Source organism: Apostichopus japonicus, chromosome 3 (genome assembly GCF_037975245.1).
Source record: "Apostichopus japonicus isolate 1M-3 chromosome 3, ASM3797524v1, whole genome shotgun sequence".
NCBI lineage: Eukaryota > Metazoa > Echinodermata > Holothuroidea > Aspidochirotida > Stichopodidae > Apostichopus > Apostichopus japonicus.
Genome location: NC_092563.1, coordinates 27,573,276 through 27,585,354, shown reverse-complemented (window position 1 = coordinate 27,585,354; position 12,079 = coordinate 27,573,276). Strand labels below are relative to the sequence as shown.

The window sequence follows — 12,079 nt, the reverse complement described above, 5'->3', positions numbered from 1 at the left end:
AATGGTTAATTTTTATTTTTTCAAAATCGATTAACTTTAGTTATGGAGCCTACTGGCATGTCCGGTTAGCACCACATTAAAGTAGACAGGTTCATCTTTCACGTGATATACCTCTACTATCGGTAACAAAAATAATTTCTTGACCAAAAGTGGCCTTAAAGTTTTAACCCCGATACGGACATCTCTAAACGGGCTGTATATACGTAGTGTGTAATGATCAGAAAAATGGTTAATTTTAATTTTTTTCAAAATCGATTAACTTTAGTTATGGAGCCTACTGGCATGTCCGGTTAGCACCACATTAAAGTAGACAGGTTCATCTTTCACGTGATATACCTCTATTATCGGTAACAAAAATGATTTCTTGACCAAAAATGGCCTTAAAGTTTTAACCCCGATACGGACATCTCTAAACGCGCTGTATATACGTAGTGTGTAATGATCAGAAAAATGGTTAATTTTTATTTTTTTCAAAATCGATTAACTTTAGTTATGGAGCCTACTGACATGTCCGGTTAGCACCACATTAAAGTAGACAGGTTCATCTTTCACGTGGTATACCTCTACTATCGGTAACAAAAATGATTTCTTGACCAAAAATGGCCTTAACTTTTAACCCCGATACGGACATCTCTAAACGCGCTGTATATACGTAATGTGTAATGATCAGAAAATGGTTAATTTTTATTTTTTCAAAATCGATTAACTTTAGTTATGGAGCCTACTGGCATGTCCGGTTAGCACCACATTAAAGTAGACAGGTTCATCTTTCACGTGGTATACCTCTACTATCGGTAACAAAAATGGTTTCTTGACCAAAAATGGCCTTAAAGTTTTAACCCCGATACGGACATCTCTAAACGCGCTGTATATACGTTATGTGTAATGATCAGATAAATTTCTGATTTTTATTTTTTTCAAAATCGATTAACTTTAGTTATGGAGCCTACTGGCATGTCCGGTTAGCACCACATTAAAGTAGACAGGTTCATCTTTCACGTGGTATACCTCTACTATCGGTAACAAAAATGATTTCTTGACCAAAAATGGCCTTAAAGTTTTAACCCCGATACGGACATCTCTAAACGCGCTGTATATACGTAATGTGTAATGATAAGAAAAATGGTTAATTTTTATTTTTTCAAAATCGATTAACTTTAGTTATGGAGCCTACTGGCATGTCCGGTTAGCATCACATTAAAGTAGACAGGTTCATCTTTCACGTGGTATACCTCTACTATCGGTAACAAAACTGATTTTTTGACCAAAAGTGACCTTGAAGTTTTAACCTCGATACGGACATCTCTAAACGCGCTGTATATACGTTATGTGTAATGATCAGAAAAATTTATGATTTTTATTTTTTTCAAAATCGATTAACTTTAGTTATGGAGCCTACTAGGATGTCCGGTTAGCACCACATTAAAGTAGACAGGTTCATCTTTCACGTGATATAACTCTACTATCGGTAACAAAAATGATTTCTTGACCAAAAGTGGCCTTAAAGTTTTAACCCCGATACGGACATCTCTAAACGTGCTGTATATACGTTATGTGTAATGATCAGAAAAATGGTTAATTTTTATTTTTTCAAAATCGATTAACTTTAGTTATGGAGCCTACTAGGATGCCCGGTTAGCACCACATTAAAGTAGAAAGGTTCCTCTTTTACGTGGTATACCTCTACTATCGGTAACAAAAATGATTTCTTGACCAAAAGTGACCTTGAAGTTTTAACCCCGATACAGACCCTTCTCTAAACGCGCAGTATATACGTTATGTGTAATGATCAGAAAAATGGTTAATTTTATTTTTTTCAAAATCGATTAACTTTAGTTATGGAGCCTACTAGGATGTCCGGTTAGCACCACATTAAAGTAGAAAGGTTCCTCTTTTACGTGGTATACCTCTACTATCGGTAACAAAAATGATTTCTTGACCAAAAATGGCCTTAAAGTTTTAACCCCGATACGGACATCTCTAAACGCGCTGTATATACGTAATGTGTAATGATCAGAAAATGGTTAATTTTTATTTTTTCAAAATCGATTAACTTTAGTTATGGAGCCTACTGGCATGTCCGGTTAGCACCACATTAAAGTAGACAGGTTCATCTTTCACGTGGTATACCTCTACTATCGGTAACAAAAATGGTTTCTTGACCAAAAATGGCCTTAAAGTTTTAACCCCGATACGGAAATCTCTAAACGCGCTGTATATACGTTATGTGTAATGATCAGATAAATTTCTGATTTTTATTTTTTTCAAAATCGATTAACTTTAGTTATGGAGCCTACTGGCATGTCCGGTTAGCACCACATTAAAGTAGACAGGTTCATCTTTCACGTGGTATACCTCTACTATCGGTAACAAAAATGATTTCTTGACCAAAAATGGCCTTAAAGTTTTAACCCCGATACGGACATCTCTAAACGCGCTGTATATACGTAATGTGTAATGATAAGAAAAATGGTTAATTTTTATTTTTTCAAAATCGATTAACTTTAGTTATGGAGCCTACTGGCATGTCCGGTTAGCATCACATTAAAGTAGACAGGTTCATCTTTCACGTGGTATACCTCTACTATCGGTAACAAAACTGATTTTTTGACCAAAAGTGACCTTGAAGTTTTAACCTCGATACGGACATCTCTAAACGCGCTGTATATACGTTATGTGTAATGATCAGAAAAATTTATGATTTTTATTTTTTTCAAAATCGATTAACTTTAGTTATGGAGCCTACTAGGATGTCCGGTTAGCACCACATTAAAGTAGACAGGTTCATCTTTCACGTGATATAACTCTACTATCGGTAACAAAAATGATTTCTTGACCAAAAGTGGCCTTAAAGTTTTAACCCCGATACGGACATCTCTAAACGTGCTGTATATACGTTATGTGTAATGATCAGAAAAATGGTTAATTTTTATTTTTTCAAAATCGATTAACTTTAGTTATGGAGCCTACTAGGATGCCCGGTTAGCACCACATTAAAGTAGAAAGGTTCCTCTTTTACGTGGTATACCTCTACTATCGGTAACAAAAATGATTTCTTGACCAAAAGTGACCTTGAAGTTTTAACCCCGATACAGACCCTTCTCTAAACGCGCTGTATATACGTTATGTGTAATGATCAGAAAAATGGTTAATTTTATTTTTTTCAAAATCGATTAACTTTAGTTATGGAGCCTACTAGGATGTCCGGTTAGCACCACATTAAAGTAGAAAGGTTCCTCTTTTACGTAGTATACCTCTACTATCGGTAACAAAAATGATTTCTTGACCAAAAATGGCCTTAAAGTTTTAACCCCGATACGGACATCTCTAAACGCGCTGTATATACGTAATGTGTAATGATCAGAAAAATGGTTAATTTTTATTTTTTCAAAATCGATTAACTTTAGTTATGGAGCCTACTGGCATGTCTGGTTAGCACCACATTAAAGTAGACAGGTTCATCTTTCACGTGATATACCTCTACTATCGGTAACAAAAATGATTTCTTGACCAAAAATGGCCTTAAAGTTTAACCCCGATACGGACATCTCTAAACGCGCTGTATATACGTAGTGTGTAATGATCAGAAAAATGGTTAATTTTTATTTTTTTCAAAATCGATTAACTTTAGTTATGGAGCCTACTGGCATGTCCGGTTAGCACCACATTAAAGTAGACAGGTTCATCTTTCACGTGATATACCTCTATTATCGGTAACAAAAATGATTTCTTGACCAAATCTGGCCTTAAAGTTTTAACCCCGATACGGACATCTCTAAACGCGCTGTATATACGTAGTGTGTAATGATCAGAAAAATGGTTAATTTTTTTTTTTTTTCAAAATCGATTAACTTTAGTTATGGAGCCTACTGGCATGTCCGGTTAGCACCACATTAAAGTAGACAGGTTCATCTTTCACGTGGTATACCTCTACTATCGGTAACAAAAATGATTTCTTGACCAAAAATGGCCTTAAAGTTTTAACCCCGATACGGACATCTCTAAACGCGCTGTATATACGTAACATGTAATTATAAGAAAAATGGTTAATTTTTATTTTTTCAAAATCGATTAACTTTAGTTATGGAGCCTACTGGCATGTCCGGTTAGCACCACATTAAAGTAGAAAGGTTCCTCTTTTACGTGGTATACCTCTACTATCGGTAACAAAAATGATTTCTTGACCAAAAATGGCCTTAAAGTTTTAACCCCGATACGGACATCTCTAAACGCGCTGTATATACGTAATGTGTAATGATCAGAAAATGGTTCATTTTTATTTTTTCAAAATCGATTAACTTTAGTTATGGAGCCTACTGGCATGTCCGGTTAGCACCACATTAAAGTAGAAAGGTTCCTCTTTTACGTGGTATACCTCTACTATCGGTAACAAAAATGATTTCTTGACCAAAAGTGACCTTGAAGTTTTAACCCCGATACAGACCCTTCTCTAAACGCGCAGTATATACGTTATGTGTAATGATCAGAAAAATGGTTAATTTTATTTTTTTCAAAATCGATTAACTTTAGTTATGGAGCCTACTAGGATGTCCGGTTAGCACCACATTAAAGTAGAAAGGTTCCTCTTTTACGTGGTATACCTCTACTATCGGTAACAAAAATGATTTCTTGACCAAAAATTCCCTTAAAGTTTTAACCCCGATACGGACATCTCTAAACGCGCTGTATATACGTAATGTGTAATGATCAGAAAATGGTTAATTTTTATTTTTTCAAAATCGATTAACTTTAGTTATGGAGCCTACTGGCATGTCCGGTTAGCACCACATTAAAGTAGACAGGTTCATCTTTCACGTGGTATACCTCTACTATCGGTAACAAAAATGATTTCTTGACCAAAAATGGCCTTAAAGTTTTAACCCCGATACGGACATCTCTAAACGCGCTGTATATACGTAACATGTAATTATAAGAAAAATGGTTAATTTTTATTTTTTCAAAATCGATTAACTTTAGTTATGGAGCCTACTGGCATGTCCGGTTAGCACCACATTAAAGTAGAAAGGTTCCTCTTTTACGTGGTATACCTCTACTATCGGTAACAAAAATGATTTCTTGACCAAAAATGGCCTTAAAGTTTTAACCCCGATACGGACATCTCTAAACGCGCAGTATATACGTTATGTGTAATGATCAGAAAATGGTTAATTTTTATTTTTTCAAAATCGATTAACTTTAGTTATGGAGCCTACTGGCATGTCCGGTTAGCACCACATTAAAGTAGAAAGGTTCCTCTTTTACGTGGTATACCTCTACTATCGGTAACAAAAATGATTTCTTGACCAAAAATGGCCTTAAAGTTTTAACCCCGATACAGACCCTTCTCTAAACGCGCAGTATATACGTTATGTGTAATGATCAGAAAAATGGTTAATTTTTATTTTTTTCAAAATCGATTTACTTTAGTTATGGAGCCTACTGGCATGTCCGGTTAGCACCACATTAAAGTAGAAAGGTTCCTCTTTTACGTGGTATACCTCTACTATCGGTAACAAAAATGATTTCTTGACCAAAAATGGCCTTAAAGTTTTAACCCCGATACGGACATCTCTAAACGCGCTGTATATCTAATGTGTAATGATCCAAAAAATGATTGTTTTTTTTCCAAAATCGATTAACTTTAGTTATGGAGCCTACTAGGATGTCCGAAAAAGACCAAATTAAAGTAAAAAGGTTCCTCTTTCACGTGGTATACCTCTACTATCAGTAACAAAAATTATTTTTTGACCAAAAATTCCCTTAAAGTTTTAACCCCGATACGGACATCTCTAAACGCGCTGTATATACGTTACTTGTAATGATCAGATAAATTTATAATTTTTATTTTTTTCCAAAATCGATTAACTTTAGTTATGGAGCCTACTGGCATGTCCGGTTAGCACCACATTAAAGTAGACAGGTTCATCTTTCACGTGATATACCTCTATTATCGGTAACAAAAATGATTTCTTGACCAAAAATGGCCTTAAAGTTTTAACCCCGATACGGACATCTCTAAACGCGCTGTATATCTAATGTGTAATGATCCAAAAAATGATTGTTTTTTTTCCAAAATCGATTAACTTTAGTTATGGAGCCTACTAGGATGTCCGAAAAAGACCAAATTAAAGTAAAAAGGTTCCTCTTTCACGTGGTATACCTCTACTATCAGTAACAAAAATGATTTCTTGACCAAAAATTCCCTTAAAGTTTTAACCCCGATACGGACATCTCTAAACGCGCTGTATATACGAAGTGTGTAATGATCAGAAAAATGGTTAATTTTTATTTTTTCAAAATCGATTAACTTTAGTTATGGAGCCTACTGGCATGTCCGGTTAGCACCACATTAAAGTAGACAGGTTCATCTTTCACGTGATATACCTCTACTATCGGTAACAAAAATGATTTCTTGACCCAAAATGGCCTTAAAGTTTTAACCCCGATACGGACATCTCTAAACGCGCTGTATATACGTAGTGTGTAATGATCAGAAAAATGGTTAATTTAAATTTTTTTCAAAATCGATTAACTTTAGTTATGGAGCCTACTAGGATGTCCGGTTAGCACCACATTAAAGTAGACAGGTTCATCTTTCACGTGATATACCTCTATTATCGGTAACAAAAATGATTTCTTGACCAAAAATGGCCTTAAAGTTTTAACCCCGATACGGACATCTCTAAACGCGCTGTATATACGTAGTGTTTAATGATAAGAAAAATGGTTAATTTTTATTTTTTTCAAAATCGATTAACTTTAGTTATGGAGCCTACTGACATGTCCGGTTAGCATCACATTAAAGTAGACAGGTTCATCTTTCACGTGATATACCTCTATTATCGGTAACAAAAATGATTTCTTGACCAAAAATGGCCTTAAAGTTTTAACCCCGATACGGACATCTCTAAACGCGCTGTATATACGTAGTGTGTAATGATCAGAAAAATGGTTAATTTAATTTTTTTTCAAAATCGATTAACTTTAGTTATGGAGCCTACTAGGATGTCCGGTTAGCACCACATTAAAGTAGAAAGGTTCCTCTTTCACGTGGTATACCTCTACTATCGGTAACAAAAATGATTTCTTGACCAAAAATGGCCTTAAAGTTTTAACCCCGATACGGACATCTCTAAGCGCGCAGTATATACGTTATGTGTAATGATCAGATAAATTTATAATTTTTATTTTTTTCAAAATCGATTAACTTTAGTTATGGAGCCTACTAGGATGCCCGGTTAGTACCACATTAAAGTAGAAAGGTTCCTCTTTTACGTGGTATATCTCTATTATCGGTAACAAAAATGATTTCTTGACCAAAAATGGCCTCAAAGTTTTAAACCCGATACGGACATCTCTAAAAGCACTGTATATACGTAACATGTAATGATCCCAAATTTTTTTCCCCTTCAAAATCGATTAACTTTAGTTATGGAGCCTACTGGCATGTCTGGTTAGCACCACATTAAAGTAGACAGGTTCATCTTTCACGTGATATACCTCTACTATCGGTAACAAAAATGATTTCTTGACCAAAAATGGCCTTAAAATTTTAACCCCGATACAGACCCCTAACAAAACTGATTTCTTGATTAGATTTAATTATGATTTTGTCCTTCTTGTCGGAACAAACTGAATATTTGTGCTCCATAGCTACTGTTTGTATCAAATCTACTTCTGTGCTCCACCTGTACCGAAATATCAGACTATATAGACAAAATATGTAATCAAATAAAATTGATAACTTTTTGTCGTACTGTATTCTCTTTCAAAAGAAGTTAGTCATTTACCTTTTTGAGGCATGACAAGAAAATCTTCACATCGTACCATAAGACCACATATAACCAACATGAAGTCTGTGTGGAATACATTGTACATTTAACACACGATCGGATACTTTTGTTAACTAGTACGAATCATCCTGCAGTATGATCTTGAGGTTCTAAAGAATGACTGACGATATTAATCTCTCTTCTCATTACCTCTTTGTAAAAGTATAATTTGTAATATTATCACAACAATAAAACGTCTTATAAGTTAAACAGACTCTCTATGAGACATGACAAACCCTATATTCACACTTAGTTACATCCAGTAGCATATCAAATACAAGCACTGGCGGATCCAGGGCCTCTGTTTGGGAGGGGCCAAAGTGGCATTAGAGTGATATGGGGGAGGGGTCTAAGGGGATGGGGTGCCCCCTCCCCTTTGGAAAATTTTCTATTGCTGAATGCCCTCAGATGCAATTTGGTGCGACAAAAGTGTACAATGGTGATGTTAATTTACTTCTAAAAAAAATGTTTCCCAGGTGTAATTTTCTAAAATATTTATAAAAGAAAGTTGGGATCATCTTTCTCAAGAAATTTTATTTCTCATAGGTTATAAATTTCTTACAACCAGCCTGTAACTGCAAAATGGTGTTAAACTGTAAATCCTCATGCTCATACATTTACATAGCTCCCAACTCTTGAGAAGGCAAATGCTGGTCCATGCCACGAATCGCCGTCCTGGGGGAGGGGTATAAGGGGAGGGGGTGTCCCCCTCCCCTATTGAATTTTTTTGGAATCCTGGTGATGCCTACATGTAAAATGGTGGCACTTAGAAAGGCTTTTGTCACCCAAAATTTTCTGAGAAATATGCATTTTTTTTTGTGTAACATCAATAAATTGAATAGTAGGTGATAATTCATTCTTTCCCGTGGCATGAAAATGTTCGCTGCTCGCCCCAATTCAAAGGTTCAAATGATGCTGTAAAGGAGGTTTTATACTCTATTATGCTAAATGCTAAAGAAATGATGGTTGCTAAGTCAAAATTCGATGCAAATTTTTTTATGTATACTTGACAATTACAATGCGGTTTTTTCGCACGCTTGTGCGGGTCAGCGGGTTTGGGTGTTAGACTGCGGGTCTAATTCCCGCGAATCGCGGGTCAGTTGGGAGCTCTGCATTTAATTTTAAACCAGAAAACAAAAAGGTTTAGACTAGTCTACCACTGCTATTCCTCTCGATTTTTTAAATTTCCAATCATACGATTTAGCGGATGTTCGGAAACACTTTTTTGCTCACCTTTGGGGGGGGGGGGCATGGCCCCCCTTGGCCCCCCCTTGGATCCGCCAGTGAATACAAGAACAAATGTATGATCCCAATCTATTTTACTCTCCAGTACTTATGAAAGAATTGGATACTGTTTTATTACCGTCATCTGCTTTTTGGTCTGGGTTACTTCTCGGTGACTTGAACCGACATATAAATATAGATGTGGATATAAATAGTATTATGTCGTGATCCCGCTTCAGTACAGGGTGAGACAAAATAATAAAACACATTCAATACGCGTAGGTGAGATTATACTTCTCTTCTATTCGATGGTTCGTGTATAACTGAATGACAAAGGTGACCTCGGGGTAGATATATCTTATGGAGTATATACATAAAAGTGACCTTATAGAGTATAGAATATTTGCCAGTCGTTTAGTTAATCTATTACACTCCTCCCCTCTTAATTAGAACATTAAGTTTCTCGTTTTGAAATTATCTGTGGCAAGGTTATAGATGAGTATATACATTTCATTTACAATAATTAAGGCCGGTAATAATCAGGCCTTTTGCGATTACGCTTTGGGTATGACTTAGGTGTATTATCTAAATCAGGTACGTCTGAAGCATGTGACTCAACGTCATAGGCTTCGGCAACATCACCAACTGCTTGAGGTGGTTCTGTGTCAGAATCAGAATTATCTGCTACGGGCAAATCATTGGCATCAATCTCTATGATTGAAGGCGGCTGAATGTTGGTGTCCTTAGGTGGTAATGGATTAACTGAGTTACTCAAATGGCATTTCCTAATCTGATCTTGATGTCGTCTTACCACGTTACCGTTTTCTAACTTAACCTTAAATGAAATCGGTCCAGTCTTTTCAACGATGTGACCAATAAGCCACTTTTGACCTCTGATCGCAAAGTTCTTAGCAAAAACTTTGTCACCTAACTCAAATGATCGATTGACACTCGACTTGTCATGTTGCCTCTTTTGCTGTTCCTGTTTTGCTTGAACTCTCTGATATAAATCTGGGTGGATCAGGTCCATACGAGAACGTAAGGAGCGACCCATTAACAATTGTGACGGAGATTCTCCTGTCGTGGTTTGAGGGGTTATTCTGTATTTGAAGAGAAATCGTGAGACTTTGTCCTGTAAGTTTCCATCTCTCATTCTCTTTACCCCTTGTTTGACAGTTTGGACTGCTCGTTCAGCCAGTCCATTTGATGCCGGGTGATATGGGGCAGTAGTTACATGTCGAATGCCATTCATTTCACAAAACGTTTTAAACTCTGAGCTTGTGAAACATGATCCATTATCACTAACTATCATTTCAGGTACTCCCAATTGTGAAAAAGTTTTACGCAAATTTTGTATGGTGGATTTGGTAGTTGAGTTATTCATTACATGAACTTCGATCCATTTTGAGTAAGCATCAACTATAACCAACAACATGTGTCCCATGAACGGTCCAGCAAAATCTATATGAATTCGGGACCATGGTCGATTGGGTTGTGGCCATGAATGTAATGGTGCTTTAGGGGGATTAGGTCTGCTTTCTTGACAGACCGGGCATTCTTTCACTAACTTTTCAATTTCACTATGGGCGTTCAGCAAATCTGACAGTCGTTCCCTGGTCACGTTATTGACGTAGAAACTATTCCAGTCAAGCCGAATTTTCTGAAGCCAGTCGCGACCAAGAAGACTTGCTCCCTCACCACGAATAACGATTAACCGCAACTTGCATTTTTGTCGCTGATATTCGACGGTCACTTCAGTTTCACCTAAAATTTCTACCGTGGCTCCGGTATACGTCCGAAGAATAATATCTGTTTTGTGCCACTTTTTGTTTGGCCAATTAGCCTTGAAAGTTTCCTCTGAAACAATCGACATAGAAGCTCCTGTATCCACTTCCATCCTTACACTCTGTCCATCAATCTTTATGTCCACCGCTAATGGTGCTCTACCGTCATTTACGTTGAACAGATCAAATAATTTATCGTTAGCTTGTCCAGTGTCTTCATTGACCTGCTTCACCTTAGATATCTTACTCCTACAAACTTTGGCAATATGTCCTCTCTTTCCACAATTATGACAGTCCTTATCTTTGAACCAGCAATCCTTCTGCTCGTGATTATTGTTTCCACAGCGATAACACTTTTGTTTTGACGACCACTCCTTTCGATTGCGATATTTCTCGGACTGCGAGGTAACTTTCTGACCTTTGTGACCTTTAGGGATGTGCATGACCGACTCTTGGGTCAGAGGTGTCGCCAGGGGCTGTTGAAAGGCCTCCTTCAGGTGTTGCGCGTTCCGGGCTGCCGTTTCTTGGCTAGTGGCTATTTCTAATGCTTTAGCAAATGTGAGTTTAGGTTGAGCCAACAAATTACGTTGGATTCTATCATCGTTAATCCCACAAACCAATCGGTCTCTAAGCATATCATTAAGAGTGTTACCATAATTACAGAATTCTGATAACGACTTCAGTTCAGAAACGAAGGTAGCGATTGACTCACCGGATTTTCGAAATCGGCTGTTGAACTTACAACGTTGAACTGTCTCCGATGGAGCGGGGCTTTGGTGTTTGGTCATAATTTCAACCAACTCTGTGAATGTTTTTTCACCTGGTTTTTCCGGGGAAACTAAATTCCTTAACAATTTATAGGAATCGGGTCCCACAATACTGAGAAAGATGGAACGTTTCTTTGCTTCATCCGCAATACTGTTAGCTGCGAAGAAATGTTCAAGGCGCTCAACATATTGGATCCATTCTTCCCTTCCTTCGCGAAACTCCTCTAGCTTCCCAAATAAAGCCATAATTAATAATGAAAGATGTATAAGTTGAAGAAAAATATTTCCTGTAGAAAATTAATCCTCGTCGCCACTTTTTGTCGTGATCCCGCTTCAGTACAGGGTGAGACAAAATAATAAAACACATTCAATACGCGTAGGTGAGATTATACTTCTCTTCTATTCGATGGTTCGTGTATAACTGAATGACAAAGGTGACCTCGGGGTAGATATATCTTATGGAGTATATACA

At 36.8% G+C, this 12,079-nt stretch overlaps 1 protein-coding gene across 1 annotated transcript; it reads right to left on the bottom strand.

The window, feature by feature from the left end:
- Positions 1–10,646: 10,646 nt before the first annotated feature.
- LOC139965747 (uncharacterized) lies at positions 10,647–11,853 on the bottom strand. Its single transcript, XM_071968420.1, has 2 exons — positions 10,755–11,853; positions 10,647–10,669 (listed from the first exon to the last, which is right to left on the bottom strand). The coding sequence occupies exons 1-2, from the start codon at positions 11,851–11,853 to the stop codon at positions 10,647–10,649; spliced, it is 1,122 nt and encodes a 373-aa protein (XP_071824521.1).
- Between the last annotated feature and the right edge of the window lie 226 nt (positions 11,854–12,079).

Bases quoted from the DNA above. Each gene is read 5' to 3' on its own strand.
- LOC139965747 (XM_071968420.1), bottom strand. From the start codon at position 11,853: ATGGCTTTATTTGGGAAGCTAGAGGAGTTTCGCGAAGGAAGGGAAGAA. The intron at 10,670-10,754 runs GTGAGGGAGCAA...TAACGTGACCAG, and splicing joins GCGGTTAATCGTTATTCGTG to GGAACGACTGTCAGATTTGC.